The 20,406-nt window shown below is 42.6% G+C and overlaps 1 protein-coding gene across 1 annotated transcript in view; it reads right to left on the reverse strand.

Annotated features, from left to right (window-relative positions):
• LMCD1 (LIM and cysteine rich domains 1) overlaps nucleotides 1-8,773 on the reverse strand; it is a 70,086-nt gene extending 61,313 nt beyond the window's left edge. The window contains exon 1 of the mRNA XM_032784203.2: nucleotides 8,568-8,773. Coding sequence (XP_032640094.1) covers nucleotides 8,568-8,594 — 27 coding nt within the window. The 5' untranslated portion in view covers nucleotides 8,595-8,773. The remainder of the gene's footprint in view (nucleotides 1-8,567) is intronic.
• Between the last annotated feature and the right edge of the window lie 11,633 nt (nucleotides 8,774-20,406).

Genomic DNA, 20,406 nt, shown 5'->3' on the forward strand with positions numbered 1-20,406 from the left:
AGAGTGTACCAGGCACTGGAATTCCTGGTTGGTGGCAGTGCTACAGGTTCTAAGCTGGTAATCAAGCTTAGAGGAATTCATGCTGGTACCCCATCTTTTGGACACAAAGATTCAGAGTGGGGAATTGTACCATGACAGCCTAAGTGGCCCCCTCAAGGGTTGAGCTCACAACACTAAGTTTAGCAGGCCAATGCTCAAACCACTGAACTATCCCTATATGAGATCTTAAATGAAAGCCAGGATCTTGCTGGTCATTACTATTATTTTTAAAATATCCATGTATGTCACAAGTTATAACTATATAATTTACAGTTAGTATCAAGCATTACTACCCAGCACAGGTGAAAAACTGGTGTTCCCAGACAAAGGGATGTATATTCACCAGTCTGTCTTCACATGTAGACTAAACATGGTAAGCCAAAACACTGCAGAGCCCCATCTACATCAATCAGTTGGGGGGACAGAAGTCAACAGGAAGAAAAGAGCCATGTCTAGAGATACACTTCCAAGTTTTTTTTGGATTTGTCCTGCAGTTATAAGACACCCTGTTCTCCATCAGAGAGCAAAAAGGAACAGAGCTTTTTAGACAAGGATTTTAGCCTGTTAAAGGTAAGTTTAGACCAGTGGTAGGCAACCTATGGCATGCATGCCGAAGGCAGCACGTGAGCTGATTTTCAGTGGTATTTGCACTGGTCGGGTCCTGGCCACCAGACCAGGGGGCTCTGCATTTTAATTTAATTTTAAATGAAGCTTCTTAAACATTTTAAAAACGTTATTTACTTTACATACAATACTTTAGTTATACCGGTATATTATAGACTTATAGAAAGAGACCTTCTAAAAAGGTTAGAATGTATTACTGGCTTGCGAAACCTTAAATTAGAGTGAATAAATGAAGACTTGGCACACCACTTCTGAAAGGTTGCTGACTCCTGGTTTAGACTCTAAGGAGTTACACTTTTTATATAACTAACTATTTCTTTTCCTGTTATCCTTACTCAATCTCTCAAGTCTTAGTCTTTAAGAAGCTTGACTGTTTCACTATAAATATATCTCTGGGCCATGATATTATGAAGGGACCTGATCCCGAGTTGTGCTCATCAAGCTGTATGTATACTGTTCTCTTAGAAACAGCCAAGCCTGGTAACGACTATCAGTGTCCAGTGACAGGAGCCAGATACTAGTGGGGGACACTTTCAGAGAGGCTCAGGGGTTGCTGTGTACCTATTGGTAACTTGCTAAGCAGAATAAGGGCTGCAGAACCTTAAAGAGACTGATGGTGTGAGGAAGTTGACAACGAGTTAAGCACAAGCAAATCTCACTTGCTGAGGCCAGGGGATAACAGGGAGATTCACAGTCCAGGACACCCACAGACAGAACTACAGCATATCATTTCATGCCCAAACTGCTGGAAAAAACTGTGTTTTTGGCCAAAGTAGTGGTTCAGCCAACGTTCTATAGACTGCTCTTAGCAGTAACCTCTCTCCCCCCTACTCAGTCACAGACTTACGCTGGTTGAACAGTCTGCAGCTAAGTGTTACACATGGTTCCTAAGACTTATTTTAGAGAACAACCATGCATAACAAAAAAGGAAGATCATGTTGTGAATTTAGCTTAGAGCTCCTGACGGACTTAAAATAAGTGATATAGCAATTTAAAGGTCTCACAATACTGTATTAAGACAGAGACCATGTCTAGACTACGTGCCGTATCGGCGCATTAAAATCGATTGCTCAGGGATCGATATATCGCATCTAATCTAGACAGGATATATCAATCCCTGAGCGCGCTTATATCGATTCCAGAACTCCACCAACCCCAACGGAGTTCCAGAATCGACATGGCGAGCCGCGGACATCGATCCCGCGCAGTGAGGACAGGTGAGTAAATCGATTTTAGATATTCGACTTCAGCTACGTTATTCACGTAGCTGAAATTGTGTATCTAAAAATCGATTTTACCCCATAGTGTAGACTAGCCCAGAGACCAAAACAGTTGCAGGATTTTAAAAGGTTCTGGGTAATTTTATGGGCTAAATTCTGCAGTACTGAATGAAACAAAGCTCTCATTCACTTCTATATCATTATACATAGTCAGATATAAATAAAATCTCTGGCCCGAAGGCATAGGCTGACTACTGCAGAGTTGCTGATGATTTATTATGGAGTTTTTTGCCACTTTCTGAAGCATTAGGTTGTCTACTCAGAATTCCAGGCATGACAGACCAACAATCAGATCCACTATGGCAAAAGTTTATGCTCCTCCGTTCTCTCTAGCTTGCCCACTTTGGGCAGCACAGCTTTTATTTCGCTATGTCCATCCCCTGCTTAAAAAAAAAAAAAAAAAAAATTAAGAATAAAAACATATGCATCACCTGAAACAAAACTCTTCAGCTTGGCTTAGAATAGTTTTTTTTATTTCCTTTTCCTGATCAAATTATTGTTTGAATTCAGGGGGAGCAGCCCATGAATCCTTGTTTCTCTGTTCCCATTCAAATGTTTCCAATAAACTGCAAAATGTCAACCTAGATCTTTGTTTTGAGTTCAAAATTTAATCTAAACAACTGATTCTCCAAGCAGAATGCTTCCCCTCACCTTGTTTTAATTTCTTCAGAAGAGTCCCATAATACACTGAATGAAAAAAAAAAAAAATCAGCAGTAACTAAACCCAACAGTGATTTGGGGGGAGGAGGAGGGAATTTAAAAAAAAAAAAAAAAAAAATAGATTCAGGGCCCTGGAACAAGCCCTAATGAATTCCAGACTCACATTTATAGACTTGCTCAGACTGGTTGTGTGACACTGCCAAGCCAAATTAATAGTTGACAGTAGCTCACCCTGTGCCTAGAAAAAAAAATGACCTTCTCACAATTCAGGAAATTAAACAGCTGTCTGCTGCAAAGACACCCATGTATCTTTGAACATGTTCTATTATTCAGACAGATTGATGCAAGATCTCTTTCTTGATATTATGTAACTGCATTTTCTTTTTTAAGTGTCAACTAGCTGGGATTTTTCCCTTTTACTGTTGTTCTTGGTTCAGATTCAGGTGATAGGAGACAGACAACTTGTCAGAACAATTACAGAAGGTAAGGAGATATATCATTGGCTCAATCAATGCCGGGGGTTTTAGCCCTATTTTGACTTGTCAGAAGCAACTGTGCAAAAAGCACATGAACATGACCCCGTATCCCTGTAATGCAGGTGAGATATTCATGCAATGCTTATCAAACATTTAAATGAAGTTCAAAGTTGATGATGATGACGACGACATCATCATCTGCTTTCAGCAATGACAGCTCTATATAAAGCTTTATCTTTTGGAAAAACTCTTTGACAAGTTTCTGCATCCAGAGTGCAAAATATCCCCTCTGTGTTCCACAGCTGTGCAGCATAATTGTTCCTTCTCCTTCACATATGAAGAATGTCTGGGAGAGAACATCCTAGTGTAGAGATTGTTACCTCAGAACATAATTGTCACTCATAGTATATACTCACACTGGACAGTAAGGGGAAGATATGTAGTCCCCTTGTTCTCCTGCATATGGTTTCCACATCATGAGTTGCAGCATGAGGGAAGAGTAGCCAGAGCTGGTTGGAAGACAGATTTTCTGCCCCATGAAAGCTTCCAAAATACCCCAAATTTTTTTGAGGCTAGCCACCCTGAATACAAATGCACCACACCTCACGGGTATATACTCAGTACTGCTACCATGTGACACTGCTGCCTGTGCTACCACAGTTGCACTATTATTTTCAGCATGCTATCTCAGAGGGGAGCTAATGCAATTATGTCTACACAAGCTGGGAATCACACCCTTAGCTTGTAGTGTAGATGCAGCCAAAGAGAGTGAGCTTCCTCTTCTGACCTTCCATAAGAAAGCCTCATTTCCGGGCATCAGAGGAAGTATTCCTGGATGACCAAAAGCTACCACTCATTTTTTTCCTCATAGACTCATAGGTCAGAAGGGACCAATATGATCATCTAGTCTGACCTCCTGCACAAAGCAGGCCACAGAACCCTACCCATCTACTTCTGTAACACCCCCTAACCTGTGTCCGAGTTATTGAAGTCTTCAAATTGTGGTTTGAAGACCTCAAGCTGCAGAGAGAGTCCACCAGCAAGTGACCCATGCCCCACAAGCAGAAGGAAGACAAAAACCTCCAGGGCCTCTGTGAAATTTCCCGCGAGGAACTTCCTTACCGACCCCAGCAATATGGCCAGATGCTAGAACAGCTAAACCCTGAGCACTGTGAAGCAAGACTCATGCAGCAAGCTATCAGGAAAGCACTCTCTGCAAGTAACTCAGCATTCCCCATCTCCCAGTTCCAAATCATCCATCACCGACCATTTGACAGACAGATCTTACGCTGATAGTCAAGAGCAATTGCCAAAATTAGAACAATCCCTAATCATACATCAACCTCTCCATAAAACTTATCAAGCATAGTCTTAATACAAAGGTCTTTTGCCACCCACTAACTCCCGAAGGCTCGCTCCACGAAACTTCAGTCACAGGTTAGAAACCTTCGTCTAATTTAAAGTCTAAACTTCCTAATGTCCAGTTGGTACCCATTTTCCTGTATCTACATTAGTACTAAGCTTAAATAATTCCTCCCCCCTCCCTAATGTAATCCCCCTGATATATTATATATAGAGCAAGCATATCCCCCTCAGCTTCTTTTCCTAGGTAAACAAGCCAAGCTCTTTGAGTCTCCTTTCATAAGGCAGTTTCCATCCTCGGATCATCTCTAGTAGCCTGTCCAGTTTGAATTCACCCTTCTGAAACATGGGAGATCAGAATGCACACAGTATCCAGGAGGTCTCACCAGTGCCTTAACAACGTACTAACACCTCCTTATCTTTGCTGCAAATACCTCGCTGATGCATCCAAACTGCATGCTTTTTAACGCCATATCGCATTGGCGGCTCATAGTCATCCTTCGATCAAACTAATACTCCAGAGTCCTTCTCCTGTGTCTGTTGTTCAACGGATGTGTCCAAGTATATCTAAAATTCTTATTATTAATCCTAAGGGCATGACCTTCCTCCTCACTATTAAATTTCATCCTATTACATTACTCCATTTTTACAAGGTCATCCAGATCTTCCTGTATGATATCCCGGTCCTTCTCCGTGTTAGCAAACCCCCAGCTTTTGTCATCCGCAAACTTATTAGCACATTCCCGCTTTGTGCCAAGGTCAGTAACAAAAGGTAAATAAGATTGGTCCCAAAACCAATCCTTGAGAAACTCCACTAGTAACCCCTTCCAGCCTGACAGTTCAGCCTTCAATACAACCTGTTGGAAGTCCGCCCCTTTAACCAGTTCCTTATCCACCTTACAATTTTCATATTCATCCCCATCTTTTCCAATTTAACTAACAATTCCCCATATGGAACCGTGTCAAATGCCACTGTCATTGTATGGTTTCTGCTAGGGACCATTTCAGGCTGTGAGACTGGGCCATTTGCACCCCATGTGGAAGCAGTGACATTTTGGCAATAAAGGGCTGTATAAATACTAATATAAGTGTGCTGTACAGTCAGTGGAACCAATGTCAATAGACTGGCAATGCTGATGACAGCCATCTCAGCCAGGCAGCATTCCAACATGGATCAAGTGGGAATGAAAGATGGGGAGTTGATGACCCCATGGAGAACAGCCAGCAGAGCTGGAGAGAGAGAGAAGAGGATGGGAGGGAGAAAAGACACAGCACAGATCAGTTAGATGTTCAGTGCTAGACTGTGACTGGCCTTTGGGAAGGTTTACAGAGGGCAAGTCAAAGAAGCGGCCTCTCCTCAAGAACTTGGCACAAGGGCCTGTCACAGCCATAGTCCCTGAGCTCAGGAGAGCACAGTAATGTGCACCCATTGGAATACAGGTAGGGCAGTGAGAAAGCTGGGCTATGGTCTCACTCTCAGGGTGAAGGGAATGCTGCTGCTGCTGCTCAGCACTACTCCAAATAGAGGGAGCCATGCGTCAGTCAGTCACACAGACAGAGCCTCCTCTCCTATTAAAAATCCAGGAGGGGGGTTTTTGAGGGAGATTGTTCTCTGCAAGGAATCATGCATGGAAGGCGTTGGATGGCACATCTACTGTCACCAGCTGTTTCTCCCACCTCAAGGCCTCAGGACCTGCCTCCAAATCTGGTAGATCCCAGGGTGGCTGTAGCCATCTGCACAGAGGCCATGAGACTCAGCACCCGTGCTAGTCAGTGGGTGCTACCCCCATCCAGCTCCTGGGGGGCACCATGCTACCAGGGTTGTTGCCATTAAGTAGTGAGGTAAGATGTTATTGTAAAGAAATCCAAAATGTGTTGTTTTGACAGTGCAGAAATCTAGAGATGTGTTTGATCTCACTTCAAGGAGGTGGTTTCCTTTCTTTCCCTAGTTATGCTGCCATGCAGGTGTATAAGATAAAGCCATAAAGCTCCCAGTTCCCTGGCAACATACGCCATGTATCTTTGGAGACTAACAGCTCTTAAATTCAGTTTGAAGTCAGGAGTCACATTGGGATGGCATTCAGTTGTTCTGACTCAAAGAAAAGAACGGAAGTGGCCTGGGACTTCACTTCCTGAGCAAAGGTGATAAAAGGTACTGGAAATTCCCCAGTTTCAAACAACCTTCGCCACCCCCACCCCCCCCGGCCCCCAACCAAAAAACCCCCACTCACCCAAAGGGTCTCCGTAAGTTGATCTCAGTCTCTAGTAGAGGCTAATGGTCAGGGTTGTGATACATATCAGTCTAGAATAATATTGGTTTTGGCCAATTGAAGTTTTACTGAAGTAAGTTCTCAATACACACATTTTCCTGTCAAAACACTTTATATAGTTAAAGCTCGCTATGGATTTTTTTTTCTAAGAGTTGAATACATGTACTTAGTGCATAATGTTTTATTTACATATAATAATGCACTTATTTTTTAACATTCCTTCCCTCTGCATCTGCTGTTTATGTACTGGATCCAGAGCCCATGTAAGTCAATGGATTTCCTACATCCACACACATCCCAGTCAACTTCAGTGTGCTTTGGATCAGGCCCAGAAAGGGATGGAAGTAGTCTAATACCATCACACTAAGAATTCACTTCTAAGTCATAGAAGCCTAGTGGAAACCATTCTGATTACTGATCACTACAGTGTGATCCTGCAAGATGCTTAGCATGCTTTCCCTGAACCAGCAGAGCACTCAAGAACATCTACTTATGATTAAGCAGAAGTAGTTCTATTGAAGTAAATGAGACTACTCACATGCTTAAAGAGAAGCATGTGCTCAGAGCTTGATGGATCAAGCTTTGTATGTGTGCATGCATGCACTCCACTCCAAACCACCATCACAGGCTTCTTTGGGGGGAGTGCAACTACATACAACCCCTTAAAGTGCACACTGAGAAAATATCACACAAAATTGGGCAAAAACACAGAATTGAAGTCTTCCGCTATCCGCAGCTCCCTGGTGTATTAAAAACAGAAAAACCACCACGTTCTCCCCTCCCACTTCCAGCACATAAGATATTTTTCAGAATATATAACTGGGGCCTTGGAGAAAACTGAAAAGATCTTTGCAGGCATAAACAACATGCTGACTAAACCCATTTTTAAGCTGATTTCCACTCTAATGAGGAGAGTGAATTCTAAATTAAACTCCTGCCTCATTGTAAAACAGCCTGAGGTGAAATAGTTTATGAAGAATCTCAACTTTCAGAAGAGCTCATTCCCAGCTTTCCCATCATGCATTGAGGCATCAAGTTTTGTCAGGCAAGCCTTCCACTACTAGATAACTACCTCAAAGAGAGATTTGGAAAGAGTCATTAACTGCACTCACTGGGGCTATTCCTCCATCTCCTAAGGAGATAAATGACTGCACTGAATGGGGAACCGAATTCCTTTCAGAATCTGGCTTCTTTCCATTGTGTGCAGGTAAGTTATCTGCCTTCAAGCTAGCGGAGTAACAAACTACTCTGTTTTATTTATTGACCTGCACATTTTTTTTTTAAACACACACACACTGAACTTGGCACCAGGCCAGCACTGTGGGAGTGAAATGTTCAGGCCGTGGAGACAGAGACTAGCAACCTTATGCCTGAGTGGCTGCTCTCAGTACTTTGAATGAGCATTTTTGGCAGTGGATGTTAGGTGAAGGGAAGGGAAATGGAGGTTTTGTTATTAAAGATCTACCAAAATAGGCTACCTACCACTTTGTTAAACTCCACTGGCTACCTCCTCTCTGAAGTAGGCTGATGTTGGAATTAATCCCAAGGAGGCTGAAAGCAAATCCTACAAAGTGACAGCAGATTAACTGTGTACTTTGGAAAACATTACAGTCTCCTCAGCCAAGAGGGTAAGTTAACACCTTCTCTGGCATTAGCACAGGAAAGATCAAGGTGACACCACACAGAGTCTGTGTTCAGGGAGAAATTGCACTGATATATTTAGAGGCTTTACTTAGCTACGGTCAGGCACAACAGAACCCCAAACATACTAACCACTCCTGACTGGCCAGGCAAGTGGTGGCGGTGGAGGGAAGGGAGTACACAAAGCACAAGGTGCAAATAAAGTTGCAACTCACCTTTTGAATTCCTGGGCTCAGATCCATTACAAGCCTCGTTCTTTCCCTCTCCCGTCCCTTTTTCCCAAGGTGGCAGCTCCCCCGGTGCACTACAGCAGTGTGCTACAGCGTGTACTCCTGGCAGCAGCCGGTGAATGGTGTGTGTGTGTAAATCGCTGTAGGCTAGAAGGGTGCTGGTTAACAAGGCTGCCGCTCAGCCCTTATCCGCAGCCTGCCCGAACCGAGCCTTTTTAATTGGAGGCTCCAGCTCCCTCTAAAACATTGTCAGCCAATCCGAGGCGGATCTTCAACTTTTCCATCCAATGCCGGAGTGAGACTCCCGACCTTCAGGTTCTTTCTCTCACTTTAACCCTTGCGCGGGTAGCGGGAGGAGTGGGAAGCGTCCAGACCCAGCTGTTGAGAGCTTGTTGCACATCTGTCCCACACACTCGCAAGCGGGGAGGCTGGAACCTGAATCACATCTCTCTCTTTCGCCTTTTCCTTTAAAGGAAGAAGGGGGAGGGGTGGAGGAAAGCAGTGATTTTGGGAAACCAACTCATTCACAGCGAAAGGGAGTGTGGGTGTTTAAACAAAAGAACCAAAGGCACTTTTAGTCCTTTAAATCTGAAAAGTAAACGTGCTCTGTCTTCTCTTCCTTCAGTCTCACACTCTTCCCTCCACCCCCCAACTCCCACTTTGCAATAACCAAGGTGTTGATTTAAACCAGACTATTATCTTCCAAGCCAACCTAACGTTTTCTCACACTGGAGTGTCTTTGAGGAAAGGGGGGGCCAGAACTTTGAGCTCTGAAAGGGTTGTGGGGTGATATATGATTTTTTAGAATCACAGTGCAAGGGAAAATCATTAAAATATTTGACAGTGACTATTTGACATCCTTCAAACTAAACTTTTTTTTTAATTTTATTTTAAAGCTGCCATTGTCATAGGCTTTAGCACTGGGAAGTGCTGGAGAGGGCGATTTTATAGGTCTTGAACCAGACAGAAATGTGTTGGGTCAGTTTATCACAGTGGACAGAGGTCAAACATATTAGAAGGGTAAGGGTCTAAAAACATATTCCCTTGTAATTGTTTTGATGGAAAAAAAGTCCCCAGTGCAATGTAGTAGTAGAATAAACATGACATTTTGACATGAAACTGCAGGATCTTCCTTAATGCCCTCAACGAGAGTACATTCCTGCTCCTTCTTTTGCAGCAATTTAAACACAAAGCCCCTTTGTCTAGATGAAAGTCCAAGTGGATCTCATACACTTGTGTTTTCAGTTTCCTCACTCCACCGGCTGTTTCCCGCTTCCTAATTGGTGCCTAGATCCAAGCTGCTGAAAAACACGAAAAAAAATGGGAAGTCCATTCAAAATAGCGAAGAGCAGGATCCAGTTACCTTGTTGTGTTCTTAAATAAAATAGACATTTCAGCAGTGGAGAAAAATAACTGATCAGGGCTAAACGGTCTCCATATTATATATGTGTGTGTGTGCCACCTGATACATGCTGTGGGTAGCTGTTTCTAAACTTTTCACTAGATACATTTGAACATTTTTAAATTAATCAGGAATACAAAAGCTTTGGAGAAAATCTGGATACACCTAAAAATTCCACCGGAGGCGTTACTTATAAAATCCCCCTCAAAGAAGAATTTTGAGACTAGAATGGCATAAGGATATTATTTTTCAAGCTCACATGATGAAGAGTGGGCACGCACACACACACACACAGGCAATCTGAGAAATGGAAATGAGTTTACAAAGGCACTTTTCAAATCCATAGGCATGGAGCTCCCACCACAGGATCAGGAAATGGTGGGGCACGTTTAATGTTTCAGGGCTAAAATGACTTTGCCACATGGCTTGCACATGGGATGGCATGTAGCTGTGTCACTGCATAAGCAGCACAGAGAGACACAGCTCCCTCCCTGCTTCCCCCTGGCTGTAGAGGACTTAGGGGTAACTTGATGTGATAGTTCCCATCAGCAGCCATGGTTGTGAGGCACCTCGCCTGCACTTAGTGTGAGAAGGCCTTGTCTGTGACTGTCATGGACCAGCTCCCCGACTCTACCAGCCACAGACAACACAAACACTCCCTTCTAGACATCACAGCCCCACTGTTACTCTGCAGGTTAGCAGTAGGCACACTCCAGCCCTTGAGCCCTCCAAGCATCTCCCTAGAGGGTCCAACCCCTCTTCCACTGGACACAGCATTCACCAGTTTGGTGTTGCCACAGAAGCAGGACACCCCAGCTTAGCAGTTATACCTCAGCCCACCCCTCCGCTTAACATACAGCACTCAGAGAAAACAAGTAAAAGTTTATTTAACAACGTACAGGGACCCAAGTGATAGCAAGTAGAAGTGTTGCAAGCACATGATTTCTTATCAAACAAAATCATAACATGCATTCTAGAACCTAGACTTACTTAACTAGATACTTTCACATCTTACAGAGCAATGCTCACCCAAAGTGTTCCCAGCATTTTACAGCAAGGCTTGGCTGTGGTCTTCCATTCATGAGCCGGATCACCTTGTCAGCTTGCCTCCTCAGTGAAGATTCAGGGTGTCTGCTTGTATCCCCAGAGAGATCAGAACAATTGTTGTCCTTATTCATCAACAGGAAGTCCCTTGCTGGTTGTTTTTTTCCCCTGTATACTCCTTTCTTGTAGATTTCACAAACTCTTAATCAGCATCTGGTTCAGTGTGGAAACAGACATACAATATACTGTGAGACTCACAATATACAATGACCAGACAGGGAGATAGGTGTCTGTTATCCCCAGCCTGAAAGAAACCTGTCTGAGACATCTCACCTCCTGGTTACCTGCTGTAAGAACATAACTCTCAGTAGAAACATATAATTGCTTAAATGTCACTTGTATGTACATTTCACAATTATTATGATGACCAGTAGGCTACTGCATGGGCGGCAGGTGAAATGCCCCTGGCCCTGCACCTTCCATCCCAGCCACACACACACCCCACTTGCCAGAGTCCCAAGGTCCACCCAGCCTGCTGGAGCTGAGTTCTTGCTGGCTTCAGGGAAGAGGGGGAGAAAGGGTGGGGGCTCACGGCAGAGCATGGGCAGGGCCACAGCCTGGGTTATGAGAGGCTTAGCCTTCCCCGGCCTATGACACCCACTGCCAATGGGCCACTGTCTCAGAGACTTCACATGCTAGCCTTTAGTGACTTACTATCCATATATCCGATGCAGGGGATAGTTGTAAAACTCCATGTACCCCCTGTGTCCTCTGCCCGTTGACACTGAGAGGTTCATGGGTCACACTTGATCACTGTGGATAGGTGCATACACCTGGCAAAGATCTGATAGCAAAGGGTTTTTCAGGCTTTTGACAAAAAACATTTCATAATCTACCAGCTGGAAGGTGAAGTTAGACAAATTCAACCTTAAAATAATATGCAATTTCGAAGCAGTGAGATTAATCAAACACTGGGGCAGTTTACCAGTGGAGGTGGTAAACTCACCACCACTTAGAGTCTTTAAAATGAGATTAGATATTTTTCTAGACCAGTGGTGCTCAAACTTTTCCAGTCATGCCCTGCTCCATTACTGCACAGCCAAGGCTTCCTCGGTAGTGGAGCTTGAGCTGAAGTTGGAGCTGGGGGCGGTGGAGGAGCTGGGGGCGGTGGAGGAGCTGGGGCTAGAGGTGGAGCTGGTCTGGGGGCAGAGAGGGAATGAAGGAAGAACTGGGCTGGGGCCTGGAGCTGTGGCTTGGGTTGGACCTGGGCTAGGGGTGGAGAGGGAGTGAGAGCAGAGCTGGGCCTGAAGGCAGAGCAGGACTAGGGGCTGAATGCGATAGGAGGTGGAGCTGATTTGGGGGAAGAGCAGGGCTGGAAGAATGACACTACCTCCCTGCCCACCGTGGAGGCTGGCCGCGCCCCTACCGAGTGCCCCCCGAATGTCCCTCTGCCTCCCCCCCACCCCCAGGGAAGCACGCATCTCAGTTTAAGAACCACTCTTCTAAGTCCAGTTTGTGAAGGAAATTCAATAGCCTGTGTGTGCAGGGGGCCAAGCAGGCTGGATGGTAACGGTGCTGTCTTTTGGCTTCGGAGTCTATGAGTCTGTGAATTTATGACTCCTCACATTCATTCCCCGCTTCATGGGCCTGGAGAGAAAAGGAAGCTCTGCAGTGCCCTTAACATGCTCACAGCACTTGCAGTTTTGCTTGAAGTGAGTGACCTCATGCTTCAGGGCTCTAGCTGGTCACCTACAGGGATTGGGAAGCAGTTTTATCTCTAATGCACAATTGGACAGTTGAATTCTGATATATTTTTCCACCGATCTGTGAAGCATCCAGGACTGGGCACAGTTGATGATAGGATGCTGGACAGGGTAGATTGGTACTCTGAGGTGATACAGAAATTCCTCTTTCTCAGATGCTTGGCTGGTATGTCTTGATCACATGCTCAGGGTCAAACTGATCATCAGATTTGGGGTTGGGAAGGAATTTTAACTCAGGCCAGATTTGCAGGGAATTCAAGGTTCTTCCACCTTCCTCAGCAGCACTGAATGTGGATCCCTTGCTAAAATCATCTAGGAAAAATCTCACCTAGTCCATTTCTTGGGACCTCAGGCATTTGTGGCACCTTGGCCTCTCCTCCTCTTTGCCTATGACACAAAACAGTTTAGTCTCCTGAGGACTGAAATGCTTTAATTTAGCCCAAGTTACTGGGCTCAGTATAGGGGTACTGGGTAAAATTTAATGGCATATGTTATACAGGACATCATACTAGATCTAATGATCCCTTCTGCCCTTAGCGTCTATGAAATTATGAAAAGGATAGAGGTAATAAATTGCTGCTAACCTACACCAGCAGCACGTTACAGCGCCCCTCATACTAGCTCAACTGCAATGGCTGATGCAATGATAGAGAGACCCACTCAATTCCCTGCACCTCCCCAGTCACTTGTTCTGAGGGGGGAAGGGCGAATGGGTATGCAGTACTGACTAATTCTTGTGCACTTGGGCTCAAAGGCTAGACGGTTTGCACAGGAATGTAAGGAGGTGTTCTTAAATTCCTATGCACACCTGCACAGACACACAGCTTAATTAAAATATAACCTATCATGAATATATTAGATGAAGTCAGAAGCCATATAGCTAACGTCCACCACTTTTATGGCATCATGGAACTATCTGCCACATGAACTCCGACCAGGGAGTTAGTGTTTATTATAGCTAAGCATCATTCATCATAAACTCCCAAACATTTTATGTTATTCATAGATTCATAGATTCTAAGGCCAGAAGGGACCTTTGTGATCCTCTAATCTGACCTGCTATATAACACAGGCCCCAAATAATTCCTAGAGCGGTCATATTACCAGTTTAGGTACCTGTGATATCTTGCACACTCATCAAATAGGTACAACAGCTAAAAGAAAAAAATATTATACAGATGGTGGTATTCATGTTTTTAATTTGCATAGCAATAAAAAGTGCATGTTGAAGATATTTTTAAAATTACTTTCTTCTTACAGCTATGTTGTTTTTATGATTTATTTTTTCTTTCTGTAGATTTAAACCATAATCAGGACACCCATACAGAAACCTAAGGTTTATTCCAATCTTTAACTCTTAGTGATCAGGATGAGACCCGTATCAAGGACAGATTGTCCCACATCAACCATCTGTGCGGTTCTTACAGCTCTTTCTGAAGCATCTGGTGCTGTCCACTATCAGAGACAAAGTGGATGACATGAACCTGGAGTCTGATCCAGTCTGGCAATTCTCATGTTCCTAAATAAACTCAGTCCATAAGCAGCATTAAACAATCATAGCTGGTGGCTGTTTGTAGGTGAGATTTAATCTTGATGTGAGAATGGCCAACTGATCAGTAACACAGAAACAGAAGCACTTTCGGTTAGCAACATAGGAAAGGAAAATAAAATCAGTTCTGAGGAACTCTTGGACGTGCAGACTGTGTCATGGGAAAGATTCCAAAGTAAGTTATCACCGACTGCCTCTGAATAATAAGTCTGTGTGCTGTACTTGGTTATATGCTATGAAGAGACAAAGTCTTTCTATGACTAAACACAGTTAAATCTTTGTAGCAATCATTTTTTGGAAACTGATGACAAATTGATGAAGGAGAATGGCGATCAATTATCAGAACAGCAAGAGATCCTGAGTTTCCTGTTGATTCACCCGCAGTTTTTATCAGAACAAAAGTATTCCTGCAGAGATATCATCAAACTGCTGCTTCCTGAAGTGCATTCCGAGGTCAACCGAACTACAAAGACAGCAGCGTGCATTACACAGGAAAAATAGCTGCCAGCTGATAAATCAACAGTAAAAGGTTGAAATCAGTCATAACTTTGTAATCAAACAGGATTCCTTTTTCATTCTGACAAGATGCTGAAGATTTAAGCTAGATTTCCTGTCTCCTTTAAGTACTTTTTTATTGGTTTGGAAGGGTTGGGAGTTTATTCTAAACTCTGAAGTTAAAGGGATGGAAAAGATTATAAAATTTACTAATCCATCCTCCAGGAGTGGGGGACATGGTAAGATATTTTTTTTATTTCCATCACTCCTATGGTTTAAAATGGCTCAGGTAATATGTATGTCTTGGGCCTGATTTTGCACTTCCTTGTACAAGTATTGCAGGGTGTAATTCAGTTGACTTTAATAGGTTTATTCCTGATTTATACTCCTGTTGCTTGCAGCAGTGGAGCTAGCAGACCCCGGTGAAAAAGAAAACAAATGGTGCTAGAGGGATACACCTCAGCTAGCTACATTAAGGTACAAACTACAGTGCCTTGTCTCCACTTGGATTTTACATCGAGATAACTATCTTGACATAGCAATCTCAACATAGAACACCTGTTTTTGCAATACAGATGTACCCAAATCAAGCAGGTAGAATGAGAGAAAGAGGACTGGGGGGAGGGGCTCCGCTGCACCCTGTACTAGGCTCAACCCATCTTCTCAGGTGAAGGGAATAAAACCATGTCGACACTGCTTACGTTACAGTGGCACAGCTGTGCCCCTATAGCTGTGCCATGGTGAGGTCTCCCATGTAGCCGCTCTTTGACAGCAGGAGAGAGCTCTCCTGTTGACAAAATAAAACCACCTGCAATGAGTGGAGATAGCTTCGTTGGCGGAAGAGCATCTCCCGCTCACAAAGAACTGTCCACACCAGCCCTTTTCAGTGGTAAAACTTTTTTCGGTCGGGGGCGTGTGGTGTTTTTTCATACCCCGACTGACAAAAGTTTTACTGACAACAGTTCAGTGTAGACATAACCTTAGTCTGAGGTCTTGCAATAGAAGACTGACTGAGAGCCGGGCTTGCTGCAATGTAAAGGGCAGCCTGAGTTCAGGGAGCAGGCTAGAGAGGAGAAGGCAACAAAGAGGCCCTCAGAAAGGTGTCCTGGCCACGCAATCCTGCAGGGAGCAGGCTTGGAAGGCTGGAAGCCAGTCTGTTGGAGAAAGGCATCAGCAGAAGTGAGCAGAAAGACTCTCTCTGGCTACCAGGCAGAGAAGCTGGGGAGTGAGACCAGGCAGGAGTGAAACTTGCAGAAGATCCTGGGTCAGGGGAAAGGACTGGGTTTATATGTGGAAATTATTTTGAACTGTTTTATTTGAAGAAACAAAATGCAACTCCAAAGAAAAGGCATTGAAATCCTGAAGCTGTTAGAAGCATGGTTTGATACACTAGTGACTGAGTGGATCCACTGGCTCACAGAGATAGCCTGGTCATTGATGGGCAGCTGGTATGCTACTGGCATCCCAGAATACGGGTGTATGTTTGCCTGAGGTGTAATGGAGCTCCACAAATCTCTCTCTTCTTTGGAACATCAGAGTGAGATTTTAGCCCAGAGACAATAGAGATTTTCATGTACAAGGGCTATACATACTCACAAAGGCTACACATAATTACAAACACGCCATTACAACATGTGGGTGAGAATTCCATTACTTTTTCTGTGATATAGATCTGTCTGTACAATTTGTAGTGTCCTGTGAAAATACAGTTTATGAGCTGCAAATCAAGGAGATGACACTGTGGTAAAAGGGCCTTACTTCACGCTATGCTTGTGTCTTGAGCAAGAGAATTTTATATTACACATTCTTGGACAATTTTATTCATTTGTATGGACACAAAGTATTCACCGGAGTAGACAACACCTCTCCAGAGGTGTTTTTGCTTTTACTCCCTGAACATGGTATTGAAAATATAAAGAAATTCTGATTTTGGTTGAAATACTTTAGAGAATGTTCTAAGTTCACAGATTCTGAATCAGAGCAAAGCAACCAAATGAAAATGAGCTTGAAAAATGGCTGGAAGAAAATAATGTGAAACAAGAACAACAATTAAATCAGGTAGCTCCTCTCATATTGATTACCAGTTAAACAAAACCAACACAGAGTGCTTGTCAATATTCCCTGTATTTATCTGTTAAGAGATATATTACTGCAACAAGAAGAAAAAAACGTTGGAGCTGCTTCTCTGAGAGAGATTTTGTGGCAGCATATTTTGACTTTTTTTCAATGGCCACAATCTAGTGAGTCATAGAATTTATGGACAAAAATAGATCTGATAATTTGGATTAAAAAATAAAACAGCAATGCAGGTGGTTATAGACATAGCTTTTGTGTTACAGAGTTTCCTAATTTGGCTATTTTTGTATATGGGGATCTTTCTTCCAGAGCCTTACACAAGTCAGTAGCCTCAATGAAGGATTACTCACTAGAACAAGGCTTTTTCCTCCAGAATCCTATATTATCTCTCTAGGTCTCAGGTTCCTGTAACGGTTTTATTTTTGCACTCAAAATAGCCACCTAGTAGCTACGAAGAAAATGCCCTTTTTCTGTTGTAGCCCTTTAGAAGATTGGGCCCTTTTTCTTTGAGCATGATTCCACACATGCTGCTTGAGACCTCCAGACTAGATTTCTGCAATGTATTCTCACCTGAGATAGACCACAAGCTTCAGTTGGCTCAACACAAAGCAGTACACCTTCTGGGTAAGAGAAATCACCTAGACCACATCATCCTGGTGCTCCGTTCTCTGCACTAGCTGATTATCCAGTTCTGGATCTGCTTCACAGTCATGGTTCTAACCCTACAGTCCTCAACAAGCGAGGATTCAGTTACTCACAAACTGCATTTCTCTCTGCAACACCTATGATGGACTCATATGCTGTGTCTGATTGCCCCAATGGGAAATTCTTAGTAGGCAGAAGCAGGACGTTCACTCTTTTCCTGAGAAATTCTCTACCCAGTTAGATCAGGATGAGTCCAAGTCTTGCCACCTTTTTAACACAGTGTACGACTCATCTCTTTACTCACGTGTTCCTTCAGCAGAGACTGGTGCTAGCAGAATAGTCTGCCACCATATTTCCTGACATTCAGTCTTCAAGGATGGATCCTCTTACAAAGTAGTATGACATGAGAAAGGGAGAGAGAATCTACTTTTTTGCAGATTAAAAGGTTGCTACCTTACATTATATACATGGCACTGAAATACCAGGGTGAGATGTGCATGGTAGAAATGCCTGGATACAGAGATTACAATAACACTTTTTAAGAACATCATAATTTACATAAGTCTAAGAAAACTAGGGACTACCTTAACTAACAGCTACCCCTAATCTCGGGTGTGTTCATTTGGTTAACTTTGTGTTTTCAAAGGTGTGCAGTTTAGAAATCAATAGTTGTCTTTTGATTTTCCTAAAATCCAAGCTAAAAACCAGTGAAAAATCTTGGAGGAATACATATTTGACCTAAACATTTCTACTCACAGTCTGTAGCCTTAATTGAAAAACAGAGGAACTCACAAAAAGGCATCCTTCAAAATACCCTAGGAACACACAATTAAAGAAAAAAAAAGACAGGCACTCATTAACTCACCCCCTGATACAAGCACAATATGAAATGCATCTCACTGTCAGTTATTTATGGAGATAATTCTAATTTTAATGAGCATGTAAATGTTTTCACAGTGATTTTGTATTTGCTACTTAGAGCAGATAACTTCAGGCACCTCTTTTACTGATTACACCGTATGTAATCATACATATTGTTTGGAATTCTTCCCTTCTTGATGATAAAGAGGTTCCATTTCAGTTGGTATTATTGTACTCCGATAATTCCTTTCTAAATGCTTGTCAAATTGCCCCAGTTATTCATGTGTTCAGGTCTGTTGTTTGTTGACAGTAGGTGTCCTGCTTTTTTTTTTATTAATGATGCATTGAATAAGCACTAGTATTTATTTAAACTGTCATTTACTGTAGCAATAAATATCAATCAACTTCTAAAAGAAGAAATGTGCCACTGTTAGAAGTATAAGCAAATTCTGGGTTATCTTCAGCTGTCTTACCTCTGCATGGACATGAGAAAAATGATGTTTACGTGTGATATTTCAGTAGGCATACACTCCAGGGTCTCACTAAAGTTGTCTAACTTAACAGCTTGCACACAAGATGACGAAAACAATTATGGATTTTAAAACAAGTATTTGTATCCTAAGAGTTTAGTATTAGCTTATAAAATAATCTTGAAAGTTTAAAACACGGATCACTTAAAAATGAAAAGCATCTGGTTGCAATAAAACTCATTTCTGTACAGTGGCAGATAAGATTACAAACGTAACAGTTTCGGTTATTTGCTGACATGGGAATCAGAGTAAAACCCCAATTTAAAAGGGTGTCTATTCACGGTTGAGATTTTGCCCAGGTCTACACTAAAAGCTTTTGTTGGCATAACATCATTCGTTAGGGATGTGATTTTTTTAAATAACATTTTTATATTGGCAGAAGCCATAGTGTAGATGTAACTGCATTTGTTAAAAAGTGCATTTGCCAGTATAGCTTATTTCATTTGGGAAATGGTAAAACTATGTCTACACTAGGAGGGCTTGCTGGAATAGATACACTGATTTCTGAGTTCACTGAGCTAATTGCTATGTCCGTTCTACTGGTGTGAGCTCACTTTATGAGCAAAGTCTCAGCCAGAGCTGAAAACACCTTTTCATACTTTTGTTCTCCCTCAGGCTGTTCTGAACCTTTGCAACCATCTCCCCTTTTATTGTCTTTTAGGTGTGGATACAAGTTTACTTCAGAGAAGCCAACAGAAATTTTAGAGTAAATTATGTGTGTTTGAGATGTACAGAACGGTGACAGTGTATTGACACCATCCCCTTCAATAGCTCTAAAGGAACACGCAAACCATGAGCACACTAAACTGCATGAAGCTTGTTCTCTTTTTGCACAAGTTTACATGTGGATTTGGTCAGAAAAGTAATTGAACTGAAATAATAACTTGGAAATTCATATTTATTTCCCAATAACATCTTCCCAAGCAACTTTGTGAGTCAAAATAATATAAAAATAAATATTAATTAATCATTCTTTGCACTTAGCACTTTATCTTAAATCCATTTACAAGCTGAAATAAATTAAGCCTCACAACATCCTTTTGATGTATATAAATATTATTATCCTCACTTTGCATATGCAGAAGTTGAGGCTCAGACAGGTTAAGGGACTTACCCATGGTAGCAAAGGAAATCTGTGTCAAAGCTAGGAATAGAACACAGATCTGTGGGCTCCCAGTTAAGTATTGTAGTCACTTGGAAGATTTTTGTAACTCCCAGCACCGCAAGCTCAACCTAATAACTATTAAATAATCCTTGTTTTTTCTGCTTGATGCCTGTTATCATCAGATGTATCCAAAGACAAAGATGCAGTCTAGCAAAATGTAGCTGGAGATTCCATGATGCAGACTGGATCACTTTTCTGTATCTTTCTGTTACCTCTACAGATTTAGCATTGGTAAAAACTTTGGGTTTCTTGGCTTTCTAGGCCCAGTCCTAAACACTCTGAGCAAAGCCCCCG

This window comes from Chelonoidis abingdonii, chromosome 17, assembly GCF_003597395.2.
Source record: "Chelonoidis abingdonii isolate Lonesome George chromosome 17, CheloAbing_2.0, whole genome shotgun sequence".
NCBI lineage: Eukaryota > Metazoa > Chordata > Testudines > Testudinidae > Chelonoidis > Chelonoidis abingdonii.